This window comes from Raphanus sativus, chromosome 6, assembly GCF_000801105.2.
Source record: "Raphanus sativus cultivar WK10039 chromosome 6, ASM80110v3, whole genome shotgun sequence".
Classification (NCBI taxonomy): Eukaryota; Viridiplantae; Streptophyta; class Magnoliopsida; order Brassicales; family Brassicaceae; genus Raphanus; species Raphanus sativus.
Window position 1 is genome coordinate 4931974 of NC_079516.1, and position 21326 is coordinate 4953299.

Below are 21326 nucleotides of genomic sequence, written 5' to 3' on the forward strand. Positions count from 1 at the left end.
GCTTTATCCTAAAGCATTTCGATCTAAAGAATCTCTGGTTTTAAGTAGTACTTAAAAGTAGTTTTTTTCTTCGTTTTTCTCCATTTTAAGAGAACTGGTCTCTTGTTTTGTGCAGCTTTTAGATAAGAGTACCTCACCCTTTAAGATTAACAATTGACCAGGTGAATAAATAATTTGTTTGAAAGCGAAAGGAACAAGGGAAGTCTGAAGAAGATAATGACTTTGAATACAATTAGAGGCAAAGAGAGTTTGGAGCTACGTCAACCCGACCAATTCACGTTTCCTTTCCTTTTACTTGAGACACAATACGTAACAACGCATTTTGGTTGTCATTTCTACATACTACACTACAATAAACAAAAACACATACATCAAATCATGTTGAGCTACTAACGCAGCTTCAAGAAAACAATCTTTTACGCTAAAAATGCGCATTGCCAACATTTTCTCAGGTAGTCGTCGAATTTCTATTTTTGATCAACCAGTGTTATTTTTCTGCCAGGTAAACTGGAATATCAAAAAAACAAAAACAAAGGATCGGATTGGTAATAGTTGTAATTTCGAAATTATTGCTGTAGAAAAAAATATGTAAATTTTTTGATGTATCTTTAAATTTTATTGCTGTAGAATTTTATGGAAAGCACTAAAAATTTGCTTTGGATATTTAGCTCTGCATAGCACTTCTACAGCTTTAGGTTATTTCAAGAGCATTTTGGTGCTTTAGAAATAAATGGGGGTTGTGGAGAGCACCCACAGTCATTACCAATCACACCCAAAATCAAGCATGGATGAAATACTCGTAGATTTTGACCAGAAAAATAATAATCAGATTGTAAAAGTTCAATCAATAATCGAAGTTTAATATTAGTCTACTTTAGTGATCGTATGCATAACAACCTAAGAGGCTAAAACCAAGAAGAATTATAACACAGAAAGAATGCACGTGTGATGTGAAATGCCATAAGAAAGCAGACATACGGAGATGACAGCACGCTTATGTTTGAAAAAGACAAGAATGCTTCACAGTTACGCGATGAGTTTACAAAGCCCAAGTTCGAGAAGCGAAGTTCAAAATCAAATAAGTGAAAAAAGTAAAGGACGAACCAAAATTCAACTAAAAAACCATTGTTTTCCGATTAATAACTTAAGAATCTTGCAACAGAGATGAGAAGTAGAATGAAAAGCAAACTGGTGACGAAGAAACACGGAACAATATAAAGAAACATAAGATTTAAATAGAGTCGCTGCGACCGACCACAGTAACCCACCCAACGAGAGAGCTTGTCTCACTCAGCACTTGACCTCCTTCAAACCATGTCCGAAGTACAAAAATGTAGGGTTAGTAGCACCCTCCTTGTAGTAAGCAAAGACCACAGTGCTGTCATCGTGCATGCTCTCCCCAACAAAGCTGCAAAAAAAAGTAACCAAAACAACCATAAATAAGATTCCACTAAACAATCAATTGCCATAACACAAAACAATCACTTACAACTGGAAGTCCTTGAGCTTGGGGAGCAAGTACTTGGTAGCTCCCTCAATACCCTTCTTGAACTCAGCTTGCTGTTCCTCGTTGAGCTTGGGGGTCAAAAGCTTGATGTACTTCTTGATATAGGCGATGAACCCCTTCTTGTCGTAGGTAGGTTGCTCCTGGAGCCTGAAGGTGTCGACAATGTCAACGACCTTCTGAACAGTGTCGTCAACACCCTCGTCCTCACCACCTTCTTCGGCAGAGGGGTTGGCACCAATGTTAACCTCTACAGATCCCTGGGTTGTCCACTGGATATAATAATAACAACAATAAAACCCAATGAGAACTCAAAAACACTACAAAAAGGATTGAAACTTTGATGGATATGGAGCAAAGTGTTGGCCACATACCTTTCCTTCGACTTCCCAGAGAATACCATTCTCAATCTCCTTGTAAGGGAAAGAGTCAGACAGAAGCTCATCACCTGAAAGTTAACAAATCATCTTCAGTAAACCAATCCAGTTATTCACACTAATATATAACACTGAACAAGAAGGACAATCATAAACTATAATCAATCACAGATCTAACCATAAGATTCAGTTACTATGCCCATCACTAACAGAATTAACAAATTGACGAGGAAGCCTAATCTAAATCCAATCTGAATCATCAAATCAATAACTATGCACATTACAGCTGTAAATCGCTGATCTAAAGCTAATATGCGATCACAGATCTCAATTCGAAGCAGAACAAGTCGAAATCAATGATTGGCTCGATATAGACGAGATGAATTAAAAAAATAATAATGATTGAGCTTACCGGTGAGAAGATCAGTGTACACCAACATGGTCGCTTTATTGAATTATTCTCTCTCTCTCCGATCGATGGGGGAAAAAAACGAATCTGTAAGGGTGCGGGAGAGAGACGCAGCGACGAGGGGATTAGCAATAGGACGTAACTTCGTTATTTATACTCGAGCGTAACGAGGGTTTCCGATTCAGAGATAAAGGCGATCTTAAAATTACTTTTCTACCCTTCTCCTTTTATTGAAAAAGGATTGAAATATTAACCGCCCCGATCACTTTACGGGTGGGGGATCCGAGAGTTAGTTAACGTGTAAATAAGGATCCGATTCCATCTTTGGGTGGGTCAGATAAATTAATTTCCCTATCTTTTTGAATTAGCATAAACGTTTTGTTAATGATAGATTCAAGTTGCATTTGGAGGTGTAGAGCCTGTGAGCAAGCGGCCTATACGTAAGGCTGACCATAACAATGAGCAGATAGCTCCCATCCAATGCCCTTGGCCTTCCAGGTGAGAAAGTTTCCACCTTTCTAGTTTTTTTTTAATCTTGTATCATCGAAGGTGATAATGGAAGCTTATGGTTCGGGGTTTGGAAGAGTGGTGAGGTCATAGTTTCCAACAGGCAGACCTCATACTGTTTCTTGAGTTTATAGGGAACTAAGGAAGCTCTCGAGTATGAAGTAGGAATCTGAGTCGTTTTATTATTTACGTTTTGTTAGGTTCGCTGGAGAGTGAAGCTGGTATATATGCAGCGTGTTACGATCAGACGGGTTCAAGGCTGGTAACGTGTGAGGCAGACAAGACCATAAAGATGTGGAAAGAAGACGAGAACGCAACTCCTAATGCTTCTGATGTCTCTCTCTCGCACACACCTCTCTAGTTATCTCAAACTCAAGTCAGAGGAAGATGCTTTTACCAGTTTCTTCCCCAAGAATCCAAGATAAAGTAATTCATAATTGTAGTTTTACAAAAGTGTTGAAGCCATTATTGTCGACGAGGGCATATCTCAGTATGAAGAATTTCTCCAATAAATATATCCCATGTTTATGAATTATGATAGGCATCATATGAAATTAATGGCCATAGATGAGTTTGAAAGATCACAGGAATTTTTTTGTTGTTTATGGGAACTAATTCTTTGATTTATAAGTTAAACTAGACCTTGACCCGTCCGGTCGGACGGGTGTTTATTTTATATTTTTTGTTTTTTTGTTTATATTAAATGATGAATTTACGATATTTTAAACATAAATTTTAGACTAAAAATAAATTTTGGTAGTAATAATAAAAAGTTAAAATTAAAATTTTAATTAAATATTCAGATATAAAAATTAAATTTTCTAACTAAAATAATATAAAAGCGGGTCATATTTTTTTAATTCTAAAATCTTAGCATCTCTTATAAACAAATAAAATAAATTTATAAAAATATAAAATATATAAACATATTTAGAACTATAATTTCTATTAAATAAATTTATTAAAGAAAATAATCTTGCGTTGTTGTTATTTATTTATAGATTCGACCCGTAACTGTATAAATATTTTTTTCACTTTAATTTTTTCTGTGTACTAATGATATCATATATATATGTACATTAAACTCTATAACATTATTGTTAATATTACATTTTTAAAAATATTTTTTTTATTTATTATGTTAAATAATTATATTTTATAATTTTAATTGTCTATTATATCACAGTATATCATATAAACAAATCCAATATTTATAACTAATTGAACTTATATTTTGAAACCATTATACTAATAATATATGAATAAATTATTTTATATTATATTTATATGTTATATAAATTGATTATGTTATGTGATTTAATATTTAATAAGTTAATACAAAATATATAGAGAAATCGATTTTGGTTAATATATGATTAAGGAAATTTATTATTTAAATTAGAAAAAATATTAAATGTTTAAATCTATTATTTAAATTCAAATTAGGAAAATACATTTATTAATCAGAAAAGACAACAATAATTAAGGAATCTAAATCAGAAAAGACAACAATAATTTTGGAAAATACATTAAATAATCTGAAAAAGACAAGCATTAAAATAGGAAACTTAGTTAATTCTCAGTGGCATGCCATTGTAAATAAAACTGAAAATTAAGGGGTATTTTTTTTGGGTACTTCTCTTTTAATAAGATAGATGATTAAAGATAAAAGAGCAGTTTAATCTTCTGAGATTTATGAAACAAGATTCTAATCGTTTATAAACTTTCAGCAAGTTAAGGTAAGTTTAAATCAATTCTTTCATTATCGAATTGGTTTGGTAATTTATCCCAGAAATAGAACTTGATGTTTGATTTAACTTGTGTTCGACGTAAACTCATAAATCTCTTGTTTTATAGAGAACATCTCACGTATATATTTATGTTTTGTTATTTACTTATAAAGTAGATTACATCATTTTATAATATAGGTGTTTGTAATAACTTTTTAGTACATAATACTGTATTAAAAATTTATAACTTCATGTAATTTGATGTAACTATACTGTTCAGATATTAACATATTGTTTTTTTGTTAAATTATTTTAAAATGAACAACATACTAAAATTTTTAATTTTTTGCATTAGTTTTCTATGAGTTATTGTTAATTTTATGATATTTGTTTCTTGAAAACTGAACTCTTGAAATTTTATATTTGACTAAACTAAATAAGATAATACTATATTTAAAATTGTTTTATATAATATATACTATATATTTCAGTTTATATTTTTATTTTATCCATAAAAACAACAATCATTGTAATCATTTAATTTAAATTGATTTTAAATGCAGTGGTAGAATTTGTAAATAAATAAAAATACAAAAATAAAGTACTTAATTTATTGTAAATGTAATGACTAAATGTGTAAATAAAAGAAAATACTTAATTTGCTATTTGATGTTTCCAAATAATTTTCATTTATTTTGTTTTGATGTTTTCAAACATTACCAAAAGATACTTCAGTTTTAATAATAGAGATGCCAAATCGTATATATTTATGTATATATATACAAGAGCATGATTTCACAAGAGAAAGAATATAAGATGAACAATTGATTAACTAAAGTTACAAGGGAGGCTATGACGAGCGTAAGAATGTGAAGCAAACGCTCTGAAATATCCTAGCCATGCATAATGCACTTAACCAGCAGCGACATGTGAGAACAAGTTCAAAAATATACTTGCAGTACTATGTTGATGAAAACCTCACGTTTCCAAGACTCTTGTCTAATCGTTACTATCTACTTGAGTTTCTTGGTTACTATCAGTATACTCTAGAATTACTTTCTTACGGTTTCGTGGTGTCTATCAAACGATTATTCTGAACATTTACCGTGCCCAAGAGGGCAAGCAACTTGATATACGACTAATCCCTTGGATGGATCTATCCTGGTCCCCTGGAGTTAACGTTGAATTCACTGCTAACATACATTTACATTTACCTCTTAAGTGATAACTCTTTTGCTATGGCTATAAAACGCGCGATCCAACACAAAGTTGAAGATTAATAATAGGTTCAGTGGACCAATCTATATAACAGAAGTGATGGGTGGTGGATTTTCCCTTATCTCATTATATCAAGAGCTACTTGTGTAAGTTTGATTTGTTTTTATATATAAGAAAATATTTAAGCAGGAAAAAAAGAGCCAAATCTATAGGAGAGCCCTCCTATGATTTGGAGTTTAGGAGTTAAGACCACTCAATGATGCAAATGGTTAGATTTCGAACTTTGACAAAACTGAACTCACCATATCTTTCTTGACCCAATACTTTAGGATACACTTAAAGACAAAACTGTATTCCAATATTCTGTCTTTCTTTCTTGATCTGTCTCTTTACCTTGTGGGTTCCGATATCTTGACTAGTTATTAAAAGGAATAAAACAATTGACATGTTAATTTTTTTTTTTTGCAGGAGAATGAGTTTTCTTTTTGTTTCTTTATTTTCACTCAATTAAGTTTTTAAAAAACTTTTGTTGTCATACAATAGGAAACATTCTTTTGTTATTATTGTGTTGATCTATTTAGTAGTTAAGAAACTTCATCCCATTAAATATTTTTAGTATTGAAGAAACTTCACTAACTCAAGTCAGACGAATCACTAGTCTCACAATAATAAACTTTTGTTGTCATACAATAGGAAACTTCATGCCATCAAATATTTTTCTTACCGATTGTGAGATTTAAAATTCTGGTACGTTCGCAAAAGTTTGAACACCAGATTTATTTTAATATATTGTGGAAGTAACAAGTTGTATTACGATACTGAATTCTTTATGATGCTAGTTTCTGTCTGGATGCTGATTAGTAAATAGGGATGTATAGTTCATAATCATAATTGATTATACCATGTTATACCTTTCGTCCGACTACTTTTATATATATATATATATATATATATAGAAGGAATTTCTCAATACAATACAATAAGGTCGAGTTTTGAAAAACTAATATATACCTCACGCATGCATGGTTTGAATGCAAGCAAAAACGACCTGTGCAGTTTGAAATTCAAAATATTATAACTTACCGAGAATGGCATGATTGAACTCATGCGATTAGTTAATATCGTACTATTATCACGTCGGTTAGTTTTCAATTAAACCCTTCTAATCTCTAATTCCTGAAAATACTAAAAAATGCATGGATTCTATGATAAACTAATACAATGTCTAGGAAAAGATAATAATAATTGATTGCTTGTGCATAGCTTGTAACTAAATTTTAGGATTCTGGTTTATGAAACCTATGGACGTATTTCACTTAAAAATATGATAAAATTACATAATTAAAACATCAGTGACATCATCACCGACTCGTTCTATAAATAGAACTGCATGGGAAGACACTTTATCACATCCAAAACCAAAAGCAACACAGAAGAAAAACATTTCTTTACTGTCTACTCTGTAATTTCATACACAGTTGTTCCAAGAACATATGACAATGCTTAAGAACAAACGCATAACCTTTTCACTGATCTTCGTGTGTCTCGTGATGGTGTCTCCAATGGCTAAGGCTCAGCTGCTTGGTGGTCTAGGTGGCCTTCTCGGTGGTGTGGTGGTGGTGGTGGTGGCCTTCTTGGTGGGGGTGGCCTAGGGGGCTTCTTGGTAACGGTGGTCTTGGGGGCCTTCTTGGTGGTGGTGGTGGTGGCCTAGGGGGCTTGGTGGTGGAGGTGGTGGTGGTGTCCTTGGAGGGATTTTAGGTCTCATCAATATTCAAGGCGTACTTCGTTGCTCTGCCAATGGCAATGTCTCCGCTCCTGCTTTCGTTAGTAAGCTTTCCAGACTTCTCCTGTTACCTATATGAATCAATCATTTGAAATTAATAACGGCCAGGCAACAATATTTGTACCGGTTCCGTAAACCAACACAAATTGGCGAGGCTGATTTTGTTACAAATGGTATAAGAAAGCGACATGTTAAAGATTTTGTGTAAAATAAATATGGTATAATTACACGCCTGTAAGTTCAGCAGTATTGTGAAAATGCGATATGAAATATATATATATTCGACTGATTCCTAAAGGTATTTGTATATGTTACATATTTATTCATGTACGGATCTATAAATCCACCACTTATTCACGTTATTTCATAAATTTTACAGTTCACAACAATCATTAGTTTTTAAATTGCACAGATGCCGGCGTTCAGCTCCAGTGCGGAGGACAGAAAACGTCGTTTCAACGGCGACTACAAACGGTGCCGGATTATTCTCGATGCTTGTAAACCCAATACAGCTTGTGCTTTCTCAACTCCTCTCCGATTGTCAGGTCGCAGTCACAACCCCTCTCGCCACCTGCAACGCTGCACTTCCTACCGGCCAACTCCTCTCATCACCGTTGGCCCTCGTCGGAGAAACCGTCTCTGGTCTCCTCCGCGTCGCCAACCTCCGCCCCACTGGCTTTACCCTCGCTAATTAGTGACTCCATATTATACTTTAAGTTTGGTGACTGTACGTGTTGTTTATTTTTGTGTCGTGACCAGTTTATGTTTGCTTGCGTGTGGGTTAACCGTATGCATGAATAAGGTCTAGGTTTGTGTCTCAATCTTCAAAGTCGTGCACCTGTTGTCGCTTGTATCTCCAATGTTTGATATGTATAATGCTGTTATGAAATGTAAGAAATAATTTCCGTCTTTAATTATGTGTCTTTGTATAATAATACATGTACGTGTATTATATATTTTCTTTCTTGCTCTTATAACCTAAATATCTAGAAAGCACTTTTAAATAATCTAAAAGTTAAAACCCAATGTTTCAAACATTTCTAATAACAATGAACTTGAAGTTGTGTTTAAAAGTCATTAGCCAGTTGGTTTAAGCGGAAACGTTAGTGTTGTTGCGCTCCTGGGTTCGATCTATCGTAGAAGGGATACTTTACGTCATGGCTTTGTTTCCATGGTATTAGTACCTGCCTAATCCCGGACTTGAGGGATTATGGGTGTCATCCCCAGAACCTCTAGATAATTAAAAGAAAAGTATCAGTAGATTCAAGAGGCATTTATAAAAATCAAGTAATAACACTGATCATAGAAAACTTGTTGACATTCATCATTAAATATATGAGATTTGTTATTTTAACACAATCTTTTAAAAAAATTGATTGGTTAGTGAAATTTTGGACAATATAACAACAATCTCTAGATTCATTTATATCTTCCAAAAACATATTTATAATCAAATCATTCAATGTCACACTCGGATATAAAAAAAAAAAGAAACAAATTAGATAACTATCAAAATGAACACTCGCCAAAAGAAAAAAAATATTTTTTATTCATTCATACAATTTATATATTAAAATGGTTAAGTGAGGAGAGGTTGGCTTGGTACGAGGGCTTCCTCTTCATCTTTACGTTAGGCTTGGCATTTCTGTAAAACGCATAAATTAGGAGTTGCATTGTCCCAAAGAAGAAGCCCATTCCATTTGGCACCTAAACACACCAAAATATTAATCAGTTTACTCTCTCATATAATTAATACAATTTTTGTTATGTTTCCTAAAAAAGTTGTATATATCAAAACAATGATACTTACTAGTAGAAAAACATCGTGTACGAGTAAAGCGTAGAAACCCCCAAATCGCGCCGTTTAGGAAGAGGAAAAACGATAGCCAAAACGGCATGTACTGCACACTCTTCGTTGTCACAACTGTTTTCTGATCAGATCAATAATTTAAGTGATTTGGATTAGAACGACACTACGTGTATATCAAAAGGGCCATCTAATAATAATATATACAATAGCATTGATATGTTATTTATATCCAAAAGACATCAAATGATTTGTTTCTTTGTGGTGGTTCATTTGATAGGTTTATTGTCGAATGGGGACATAAGATTTCTATTAAATAGTCATGAAAATTTTAAAAACGAAAGAACAAAAACTAAAGTTATTGGTGTCCTATGTTTTTTTTTGTTTTGCTTAAGGTGTCCTATGTGAATATCATTTGTTTGTAGAAAATTTATATAATTAATAATTTAATAGAATTTGATAAAAAGAAAGTAGAGAGACTTACAATAGCGGAAAGAGGAGAACCATACATGATAATGTTGAGAGTAGCACAAATGAAACCCATTGAGTTAGAACGCGTTTTTGCATCTCCAAACGCAGTTCTTGTTCCCGCAATTGCTATAGCTGGGAAAAGAATATTCAGAGCTAGAACCAAAGTAATTGTTTTTAACTGCAAAAACGTATAATTGAAAAGATGAGAGAAATCAATTAGTTATAAGTTATAGATGCGTAAAAGTGGACTATATATATTATAGTTTACTAGGTGTTTTCCTGCACCATGTGCAGTAAAAAAATTTTAAAATATTTCTAACAGATAAATATAAATTATATTTTTTTATTAATATTATAAATTTTCCTTTTCTTATTAATATTTTAATATAAATTTGATTTAACTGAACATTAAAATTAAGATGAAAACAATTTTGTTTTTTTTAAATATATTTAAGAATGTGCATGTATATATTTAAAATTATAATCTTAGATAGATTTTTCTATCTATTTATTTTAATTAAATATATTAAATAAATATGTAAAATTGCATAATTGTCAAAAATTAAAATTAAACAATATTTATAAAATCTGTAGATATATATATATATTATATATATATATATATATATAAGAAACTAATGATTTTACGATTTAATTTTTATAATTTTCTAAAAATATGTATATATTTTTGAAATATTTTTAATTTAAATGATATTTCAAAATTTGAAATGCCATAATTGAATATATTTATTTTAATGATGATTTATGATTTATTACCATATTTTAAAAAAGTTCAAAAATACAAATCGACAATAAATGTAATACATGAGTTATTACCATATTTAAAAGTTTACCAAAAATATAAATTAACATTAAATATAATTGTCCATGTCATATTAATCTATAAGACATGTCATCAATTTTAGTAGCCATGTCATATTATTTTTGTGAAAATGATTGTAGAAGACATGTGGCAAAATCACTTCTCAAATATAGTCTAGGGGATGAAAATTTCATAATTGTCAAAATTAAAATTAAAAATATTTTATAAAATCTGTAGATACCTATAAGAAACTAATGATTTTAAGATTTAATTTGATTTTATGATTTAATTTTTGTAATTTCTAAAAATATGTATATTTTTTTGAAATATTTTTAATTTAAATGATATTTCGAAATTTGAAATGTCATAATTGAATATATTTATTTTAATGATGATTTATGAGTTATTATCATATTTTTGAAAAGTCCAAAAATATAAATCGAAAATAAATGTAATATATGAGTTATTACAATATTTAAAAAGTTTACCAAAAATATAAATTAACATTAAGTATAATTGTCCATGTCATATTAATCTATAAGACATGTCATCAATTTATTAGCCATGTCATATTATATTTGTAAGAATGATTGTAGAGAAGACATGTGGCAAAAATTGTCCATGTCATATTAATCTATAAGACATGTCATCAATTTTAGTAGCCATGTCATATTATTTTTGTGAGAATGATTGTAGAGATGACATATGGCAAAATCACTTCTCAAATATAGTCTAGGGGATATGACATATCAACTTATTGATCAAATGTAACAATAAAATGTTTATATATATATATATATATATATATATATATATATCTGCTAATCAGATCTGAATCTGAGTCAGACCAATGCAGTCCCTTATCTGTACATTAATTAAAAATGCAGATTTCAACCAATAACCAAAAGAAAACACATAAGATCTCACTATCAAAATACAATTAAAGATGTCAAATGGATTGTCCACTTTGTAAGGAAAATAAAACGGGTCGAATCAGTTGGTCATTAGACGGTCAAGTAACTTATAATTCTAAGTCAAAATCGACTTGAGGGAAACATTATCAATTCTAGTCAAAATGATAACTTCGTATATAGACTTATCCATACAATGCAAACAAAACTATATTATTGAACTACGTGAATGAAAATTAAAAACTTACGAATCTAGGTTTTGGAACAAAGAAGAGGAAAATGAGAACATAGATGGATTCAGCAAGAACTCCAAATCCATTGACCGTCGAAACCAAGTATTCTCCAGGGGTCACTATTCCATAATATGTCCATAACGACGAACTCAACAACGTGCAAATGTACGGCAGACACTCATACTCCTCCGTTGATCTCCGTATCACTATCTTCAAAAACGCCTCCCTATTAACAATTTTGATGTAGTACACGACCCACTTCTTATAATTCAGTCATTTGTTATTAGATTAGTCAAGATTAGCTAAAAAAAATCATGTAGAGAAGAGATAACTTACACAGGAGAGAGGAAAACAAGCACTGATATTACATTTCCTGCATCGATCATATATATACGTAAAACTACTCAGCTATATAATATATAGATACAACTATGGATATGAATGTATAATATGATCATTTGATCTAGATTGATAAGTCAAATCACGTGCAAAGAAGATGATAAGGTTACCTATGACTCCAACATAAAAACTTAGTTCTGCCATATCTCTGGGGATGAGTTTTTGAATAAGATAGGAAAGGAAATACTAGTCAAAGAGAGGAGGCGACTTTGTGTTTACCTATCACATGATGGATATATATATACACACACATATATGATATATATATATACATACAAGATATATGTGAGTTTATGGTAAAGTATTAATCAAATATAAATTCTCTTTCAGACAGCAAAACACGTATATGACAGGACGCTAATGTGAAAATAAAAGGGCGCATGTATCTCGTGAATATTTGATTAAGGATAAGAGTAGTATCGTGCATACCATATTCTTCACGCTAATCTCTTTTTCTGGTTGAATAGTTCCTTTCCTCCTATTATATCTTTTTATACCCTTGTTGTAATTGAATTAAGTGATTTACCAAAGATTTGAAATGGATGTAATAGCATTGACTAAATCTGATTTAGTGTAAAACTAATACAAATACATTATTTCTTAAGAAAACATTTAACAATAGCATTATTAAGCACGTAATTGCTGTTTAGTTCAAGTCTAGTCCAAAACAGCTCAACATCGGCTTTTAGACCCAACTCAGGGCTACACTCGTTAAAAGAACCAAAAGAAAATACCTTCAACGAAAAGTAGCACATTCTTCTGATTTTATACTTTGAGAGATATGAGTGTTTAAAAAAAAAAAAATATATATATATATATATACTTAAAGAGACATGTTAAAAAAAATCGTGCAGCATGATTTTGTTATCCTTCAACTTTTCTAAAATATTTGACAAAGACATTTTAAATCATATACTCTGTGCTAAATTTACTTAGCATGATTATGTATACATTTTTCATTTTAGAAAGATTGTTTTTACATATTAATTGTGTTGTTTGGTAAGTGATTACGTTTGTTCTAAAAACTCTGTGCTAAATTTACTTTAAATGAGATATTTGACCGAGCTTTTAGTTCAATAAGAATTATATATGCATTTCTCGTTTTGGATAAGTTGTTTTCTTTATTGGATTAAACATATTTTAATAATTAATGTAGTTGTTAAAAAGGAAGTTTATTTTAAAAAATGTGCGATACAATTAAATTTAAACTTTAGGCTAAATGTTTGACGTGGACATTTAAGTCAGTGAAAGTTGGATATGCATCTCTCATCTTAGATAATTTGTTTATTTTACGGATTAAACATGTTTTGGTAATTCATAACAGTTACTTAAAAAAATATGCTAATTTTAAAATTTACTTCAAATTACATATTTGATCCGAATCAACAAAAATTATATACTTGTTTCGTTTTCGGTAAGTTGCTAGTACACCAATTCAAATGTTAGTTTAAACATAACATTTGACCCATATATATATAAATATATATTGTATATATTTAACCTGCAAAAAGTCATATACAATTTAAAACTTTTTTTTTCTTTATTACGGCCAGCATACAAATTAAAACTGTTAACTTAGGAACTATATATGCGCGAGATTTCTTACAAAAAAGAAGAACTATGCGTGAGATCAATATAAAACATATATATCTAAAATGTGAAAATGCTCAGTTTATCTGCCTTCATAAATGTTATAAGAAAAAACTGTATCTGCAAAAATGATTTTGACTGAGGATATATACAATTTCCAAGTTTTTATGTCTGTTCACTATTCGAGATTGTGATTAATCATGTTAACACGTTTTCAAAAAGAAAAGGCTCGTTATTTGATAATTGATCATGTGAGTTGCGAGTTCAAGTTAATTAATTTTTTCAGAACAAAGTCAAATTAATTAATCATCAAAGATAATTTAAATAATAAAAAAAATTTTACATGTGAAGACCAGCTATCTAATCTATTAATTTAGGGATTATCTACTATTTGAAGTTCTCATTTAAATTTTGGACTCTTTCATAGTTGGTGCTAGAATATACACTACAAGAAAACATGGAGATATTGACGGACAAATTCGTCAGAATGTCGTCGGAATAAGTATATTTTGACGAATTTCTGACGAAACCGTCCGTCGGTATCATTTCGTCGGTATTTTTCAATTTCGTCGGAATTTCGTCAAACATACCGACGAACTTCTGACGAATACCGAGAAACCATATACTGACGAACTTGCGACCACATTACGAGAGCATTTTCGACAACATGTTTCATCGGAAATCAGAACGAACCGACGAACCAAGTCCTCGGAAAATACCGACGACACTTGGTTCGTCAGAAAATACTGACGGACTAAATCCTCGGAAAATACCGACGAATTTGGTTCGTCAGTATTTTCTGACGAACCAAATGTCGTCGGTATTTTCAATTAAATAAATAATTAAATTTTTCATTTTTAAATTATTTTTATTAGAATTAAATTTTGCAATTTAAAAAAAAATAATTAAAACAAATCTGAAAGTGAAAATTAATAATATTATAGAGTTTAAATTCATACAAACCGAAATAGAAAAAAAAAATTCAGAAAGTTTTAAAATTCAGAAAAAAAACTAAGAACTGACCGAATTTAAATTCATACAAACCGAAATAGAAAAAAAAACATTCAGAAAGTTTTAAAATTCAGAAAAAAAACTAAGAACTGATCGAAGGAAACAAACGGTTTAGCTTCTCCATGATCTCTGCGTGGTCTTCTTTTGCGATGCCAGCTCAGCAAGGATGGTTTGGTTCTCGGTAAGGATAGTGGCGTTCTGCTGCTCCAATGCCACAATCCGTTCATCTTTGTCATGCAGCTCCTCGAGAATCATGGGATCGGCATACGGAGCTTGCGAAGAAGATGTCGGATACGAAGAAGCACGGTGGGCCAGCCCAACTAAACGGTCTCCTTTCCTTTTAGGAACGGCCTACAAAAATATTTAAAGTTAGTATATAAACTACCTTATAAAATAAACTTATAAATTTTGAAATTTCCTTTTCAACCATCTCATTGATTTGCAATCGAGACAAGTTGGTTGACGCTCCTGTAGAATCGCCGTCATCAGAGAGAGGCTGAGACTGAGACTGAGATGCTATTTCAGTTTCCACCATTTTCAACGACACCTTTGATGACAACGTCTTGGATTTGACCCGTCTTCTTGTTAGTGTGAGCCACCTTGATGAGTTGGAGATTATCAACGGGATTACCCTCATTTGCTTCGATCAAAAAACCGCCATTATTAGACATGATTTATACATATATATGTATAAAAAATTATAAAATATTAAAAATTTATATATATATATATATATATATATGTATAAGAATTATAAATATTAAAATTTATATATATATATATATATGTATAAAATTATAAAAAAATCTTAAATTTTTTATTATACATGATTTATACATAAATATGTATAAAACTTTATAAAATATTAAAAAATTATATATATATATATATATATATATATATATATATATATTATATATATATATATATATATATATGTGTGTGTGTATAAAAATTATAAAGAATTCTATATATACTGTAAACTTGAAAAACGTTTTGAAAAAATCATAAAAACGTTTTTAAAAATCATATACACGTTTTTAAAATAAAAATATATTAAAAAAATCAAAAAACGTTTGAAAAAATCAAAAAACGTTTGAAAAAATCAAAAAACGTTTGAAAAAATCATAAAAACGTTTTTATAAATCATTTACACGTTTTTAAAAATCAAAAAACGTTTAAAAAAAATCAAAAAAACGTTTTAAAACTTGAAAAACATTTTGAATTTTAACCAAAACACCAAAAAAATCCAAAAAAAATAAACAACAAACCAACAAACAATCCAAACATATATATCCTAAACTATCCATTCAATCCTAGAATTTACAATCAAACAACCTAAAATTCAGGTTTACAATCAAACAACCTAAAATCTAAAAACCAAAACCCTAAAAACTTGAGATTAGATGAGGAGGGGATGATTTTTACATGATTAGGGGTTTGGAGAAGAGATATGAGGATGAGGAGGTGATTCGCCGGTGAAGGGAGCTCGAGTTTGGCCGGAATCGCCGTCAAAAGGAGAGGAATCGCGGAGAGGTTTGAGAGAGAGGCGGTGATAACGAAGAAGAAGAAGAAGGGGTTTTTTATATTAATGATTCTGACGGACGAAGTTCGTCAGTATTCCGTCAGAATGAGTTGTTATATTTGAACGGTTGCGATCTAATACTATACTAAAGACTTATCATGTGTTATTTTCATACTTTTGACATATAAATTTGTAGATTTTCATGTTTGAAATTTTGTAGAAACACATGTCCTTGGTAATCCGTCAGAAAATACCGACGACATTCCGACGGACTGGACTCTGACGGATTACCGAGGACATATCGAAAATTCAATGAAACCATATGTCCTCGGTAATCCGTCAGAAAATACTGACGACATTCCGACGGACATGTCCAGTCCATCTGAATGTCGTCAGTATTTTCTGACGGATTACCGAGGACATATCGAAACTTTTATGAAATCTTATGTCGTCGGTATTCCGTCAGAATACACCGACGAATTTCCGACGACCCCAACGATTATATATGTTGATCGAAATATCGTTTGTATTCCGTCAGTATATTCTGACGGAATACCGACGAACCATGTTTTATCAGAATGTCGTCGTAATATCGTCGGAATATACCGACAGACCTCTTTTCCTTGGTATTCCGTCAGAATATATTGACGGAATACCGACGACTTCATATTTTCGTTTTCGTCGGAAATCGGTCTGAAAGTCGTCAAAAACATCCGACGACTTTTGTGTCCGTCGAACCGCCGTCGGAATTCCGGGTGTTTTCTTGTAGTGATATCATGCCTCCTATACAATGCAACGAGTTCTACATCATTCCAAACATAAGAGAAAAAATATCCGATTTATTTACAACGTAAGCATACAAAGACCGTCTATGCTTATGCTCATTGATCTTCCAAAAACCAAATAATTGTGGCATAGACCAACATAGGCTCATGTTCGTATCATTAACTTTACTTCCATATATTTACTTTTCACCTACATCATATCACAACATACACAGTTATGCAACAACATGATTTTTTTTGTTCAAACAATCAAATAATGGTGGCATATGGTCAGTAGATTTTTTAAATATGTTTTTTTATATATTACATTTTACGAGACTATGTGTATAAGTTTTTTCTGAAAAAGAGCATAACTATGTGTATAAGTTAAAAGGTAAAAAGTGTGATAAGGCAAATTATTATACTAAAAATGAAAGAAGATTAAATACAAACTAATAACAAGCACAACACAAATTATAACACTATTAAATTCTATATATATTTAATAAAATATTATATATGTCTAATATGTATATATATATATATATAAATGTTACACAAATATATATAATATTATATACACATATTATATATACCATATATTATTAATTGAAATTTGACAAATCAATTTCCACCCTTTAGGGCTGGTCCTAATCTAGTTTGTCTATTAATTGAGTCTCACTACAAAAAAGGTAGTTTTACATCATTTATTTTGAATATTTGCATTAGTTATAAATGATGTAGAAGAGTTTTGCATCACTTAAATAAGTGACTCTGAAAGTGGTGATGCAAATAATTTACATCAATTCATTTAATAACTGATGCAAAAATATAAATGATTTACATCATTTACATTAATGATGTTATTATGTATCATTTATAATAAATGATGTTAGTTCTTACATCAACTATACTAAATGATGTAAGTATTTCTATCATTTAAAATAATCGATTGTAATAATTTGTATCACTTATAAATAACTGATTTAAATTTAATATCAATTTTAAGAAGTGATTTTTAAAAATGTATCATTTACCGATTTAAAGTATTGTTATCATTTACTTATAATTGATGTTACATTTATTTCAGTTTTCACAAATGATTCTAATTAAATGTATCACTTATAAAAAGTGATGAAAATATTTTTTTATTTTCGTATTTATTATTAATATTAAAATATTATATTTTAGAAAACGAATTTTTTTTAATAAAAACCCAAATCTGAATTACTAATTAATCTGCAAGCATCTGATTTACATAATTCATCACAAATTCATAAAACATAAATAAACAAACACTGCAGAAAAATGTTGCTAAACTAATGTTAATGATGATCACTAGCATAGTTTCCAACATTTGAATAGCCATGGACACCTGCATCATTCCGTTTCCTGAAATAAAACAATATAACTTGTTATGTATAATATGTTTGTAAACTTGAATACTCCCTCTGTTTTTTAAAGATCCATGTTCTAGGAAAAAAATTTGTTTTAAAAGATACATTTTTTTACTTTTTCAATGTATTATTTAATAAAAATCTGTTAACTTCAAGAAAATTAATTGTGTTTATTGGATTTTTATTAGTTAAAGATTATGGAAAATTGTTATTCACAAAAATCAGTGCATTTTTAATATGATTTCTTAATATATGTGAAAAGTCTAGAATATGTATCTTTAAAAAACAGAGGGAGTATATATTTTAACAGTTACCAAAAAAACACACTTAAATATACTATTTACCAGATTAGGATTGGATGGAGTTGGTATGTTTGAGAATGATGGGTTTGGTATGTTAGCAAAAGCTACTGCAAAACTTGCAGCCCATGCTCTTGCCTACATATTAATTTTAATGTATTAGCAATATACAAAAATATATAATGATATATTTTAACTTATAGACTATTATTATATTATTATCTGTTCACCGGTTGAAGTACCAATTATTTGTTGAATGAAAGTTGTCATTCCCTTAACTTGATCTTTTAGTTCTTTCACCTCTGTCTGCAACCCAGCGACTATCTCAGAATTTTCTACCTCTTGTCTAGTTGCAGTACAACGTCTCACTAATTTTGATGGCGTGGGTCCTCGACCAACACAACGTACTCGTCCTGGACGCTCCGGACCAAAAACTTGAGCAAATTCATCATCCAATGTGGCTGTAACATTGCTTGTGCCATGAGAATTTTGATTCAACAAAGTTCTAAGCGCTTCCTAAGAAACATGCAAAAAGTAAATGTTAAACTAATTGGCAAAGAAACAATGAATGATGATTTTATATAAAACTAACCGCTCGTGTTTTTGCCTCTTCACATACAAAGCTTCCATCTGATTTTGTGCGCGTCTCAATAAAAAACTCTGCTCGACATGGAGTTTTTTCCGGTTCTGATTGTCTTCATAAAAACAATAAACATAATTAATATAATAAACTAGTTTTATATCATAACTATGCATGTTACTTACTATGTCATTTCTTTTTCTTGAGAAAATCTTTCTTCCACATACATGAGGCAAAGTATTTTTTTTTGGTTCTTTGTATTCCTCTCTTGCATTTTCTGCAATCTCAAATGTACAAATAGTAAATGTGCTTGATATAGAAATATACAACATATAAATGTACATTAAATAAATTTTACCTTCCATTTTTCAGTAAATCTCATGTGCACGAAATGCTCCCATTGTTTTTCAGGAACATTATTTGGTCGATTCTGCAGTGTTTGAAGTAGATCATTTCGCTTGTGTTCTTTCCAAAGACGTAGTTTGACATCTTTGCATCTGCTTCCTAATGCACTCATCATATATCCTTGTCTCATCGTTGGATCATCAAACCAGAACTTGGACTGAAAAGAAATATCCAACAATTCATATACGCTCTCCGTTTCATATTAAGTGTCGTTGTACAGATTTTTTTCGTTGCAAAATAAGTGTCATTTTCGAATTTCAATGCAGAATTTATTAATTTTATTCTGTATTTTATTTTTCTATTGGTCGAGATACATAAATAATGATGTTTTTGTATGGAAAATATGCAAAATTTAATGATTTTTTAATCCGTGTGCACAACTCTAAATATATAGAGATGAATTGATGGCAGAAGCTACCTGAATAACATCCCACACTTTTCTTTTAGTGTGAGTATTAACCATCCTCCAATCACTGTAACTGATAGGTAGCAAATTCACACCTGAAAATTTTATTTGCACAATTTATAAGTTTTTGAAATTATAAATTTGACTTAAATTCCCAGATATTTCAAATCAATCAGTTTATTAGAAAAATGAAAACAATTATGATAATATGTTGTTTTGACGGTGTAGAACATAATAAATCATTTATTTTGGTTGTTTTTGCTTTACTTAATAGATTAAATTTTTGACGGTGTAGAAAAATTTTACTTGTGCTATCGATGATTAAATATTTAAGTTTTGTATGATTTTCTTTTATTTCCTCTAACTACAAACACAGTTGTGAAAATTTAACTACTGATCTTGATATTTTTAGGTAGAATATGTTTTTAGTCAAAAACAAATAGATTTTAAATATATTCAGTGTTTGAAATATTTTTTAAAAAATTTCAATACAAACTACATTCTGGAACTATATATAATGCATGTTAATAATTCAAAAATCACAATCTTTAATTTTAATAAGATACTCATTGTAGCTTTGGAGGACTATCTTTCTTTTTGATTAATTTATAAATATGGTAAAATTATTAATTCCATTGTTTAAACATCATTTTATAATGGAGATATTTTAATATGCTATAAAGTTGTTAAGAAGTATGATATAATAATTTATGAACTAAGTATATATAAGATTAAGATATATTAAATATTTTTCAATTGTATAAATATAAAACATGGCTACTATTATACTACAAGGTTGTATGGATATATTATTATGTTTGCGCAATGTTATTGGGAGAGTTATCATTTTTTCTTCACGTGTACTGTTAGTTATCAATACTCTTAAAAATCTGGTAGATGATGACAAAACATTAAACATTAACCCTTATAAAACTTACCGAACCCTTCAGCCTTCGTTTAGTCTCTTCCTCTAGGATATCTCTGGAAAGAGTAAGATAATTCTTTTGCATAAAGAGGCTACGTGCGTGATTGAAGTCTATCAGTTTCTACCTTCTCTCGTTTCTAGGTCAATCGAGTTCTTATCAAATAAAAAGTTTGAATTAATTGTATTTCTAAAATTGAAAGTCCATATTAAACAATATATAAAACAGATTCCTTTTTTCTCGACATAAATATC

The 21326-nt window shown here is 30.2% G+C and overlaps 2 protein-coding genes and 2 pseudogenes across 2 annotated transcripts; 1 reads left to right on the forward strand and 3 right to left on the reverse strand.

Moving 5' to 3' along the window:
* Nucleotides 1-1109: 1109 nt before the first annotated feature.
* Nucleotides 1110-2450, reverse strand: LOC108805653 (translationally-controlled tumor protein homolog). Its single transcript, XM_018577585.2, has 4 exons — nt 2294-2450; nt 1879-1952; nt 1490-1776; nt 1110-1408 (listed from the first exon to the last, which is right to left on the reverse strand). The coding sequence occupies exons 1-4, from the start codon at nt 2319-2321 to the stop codon at nt 1291-1293; spliced, it is 507 nt and encodes a 168-aa protein (XP_018433087.1). The 5' UTR covers nt 2322-2450; the 3' UTR covers nt 1110-1290.
* A 4709-nt stretch (nt 2451-7159) lies between these two features.
* On the forward strand, nt 7160-8463 carry LOC130496530 (phylloplanin-like; annotated as a pseudogene).
* Nucleotides 8464-8983: 520 nt separating this feature from the next.
* LOC130496529 (bidirectional sugar transporter SWEET16-like) lies at nt 8984-12391 on the reverse strand. Its single transcript, XM_056988644.1, is given in 8 exon segments — nt 8984-9157; nt 9160-9235; nt 9339-9377; nt 9379-9459; nt 9820-9984; nt 11789-11999; nt 12110-12146; nt 12283-12391. Coding segments are annotated over 8 exon segments (693 nt in total). The 5' UTR covers nt 12317-12391; the 3' UTR covers nt 8984-9107.
* Nucleotides 12392-14884: 2493 nt separating this feature from the next.
* Nucleotides 14885-20719, reverse strand: LOC130496980 (uncharacterized; annotated as a pseudogene).
* Nucleotides 20720-21326: the final 607 nt, after the last annotated feature.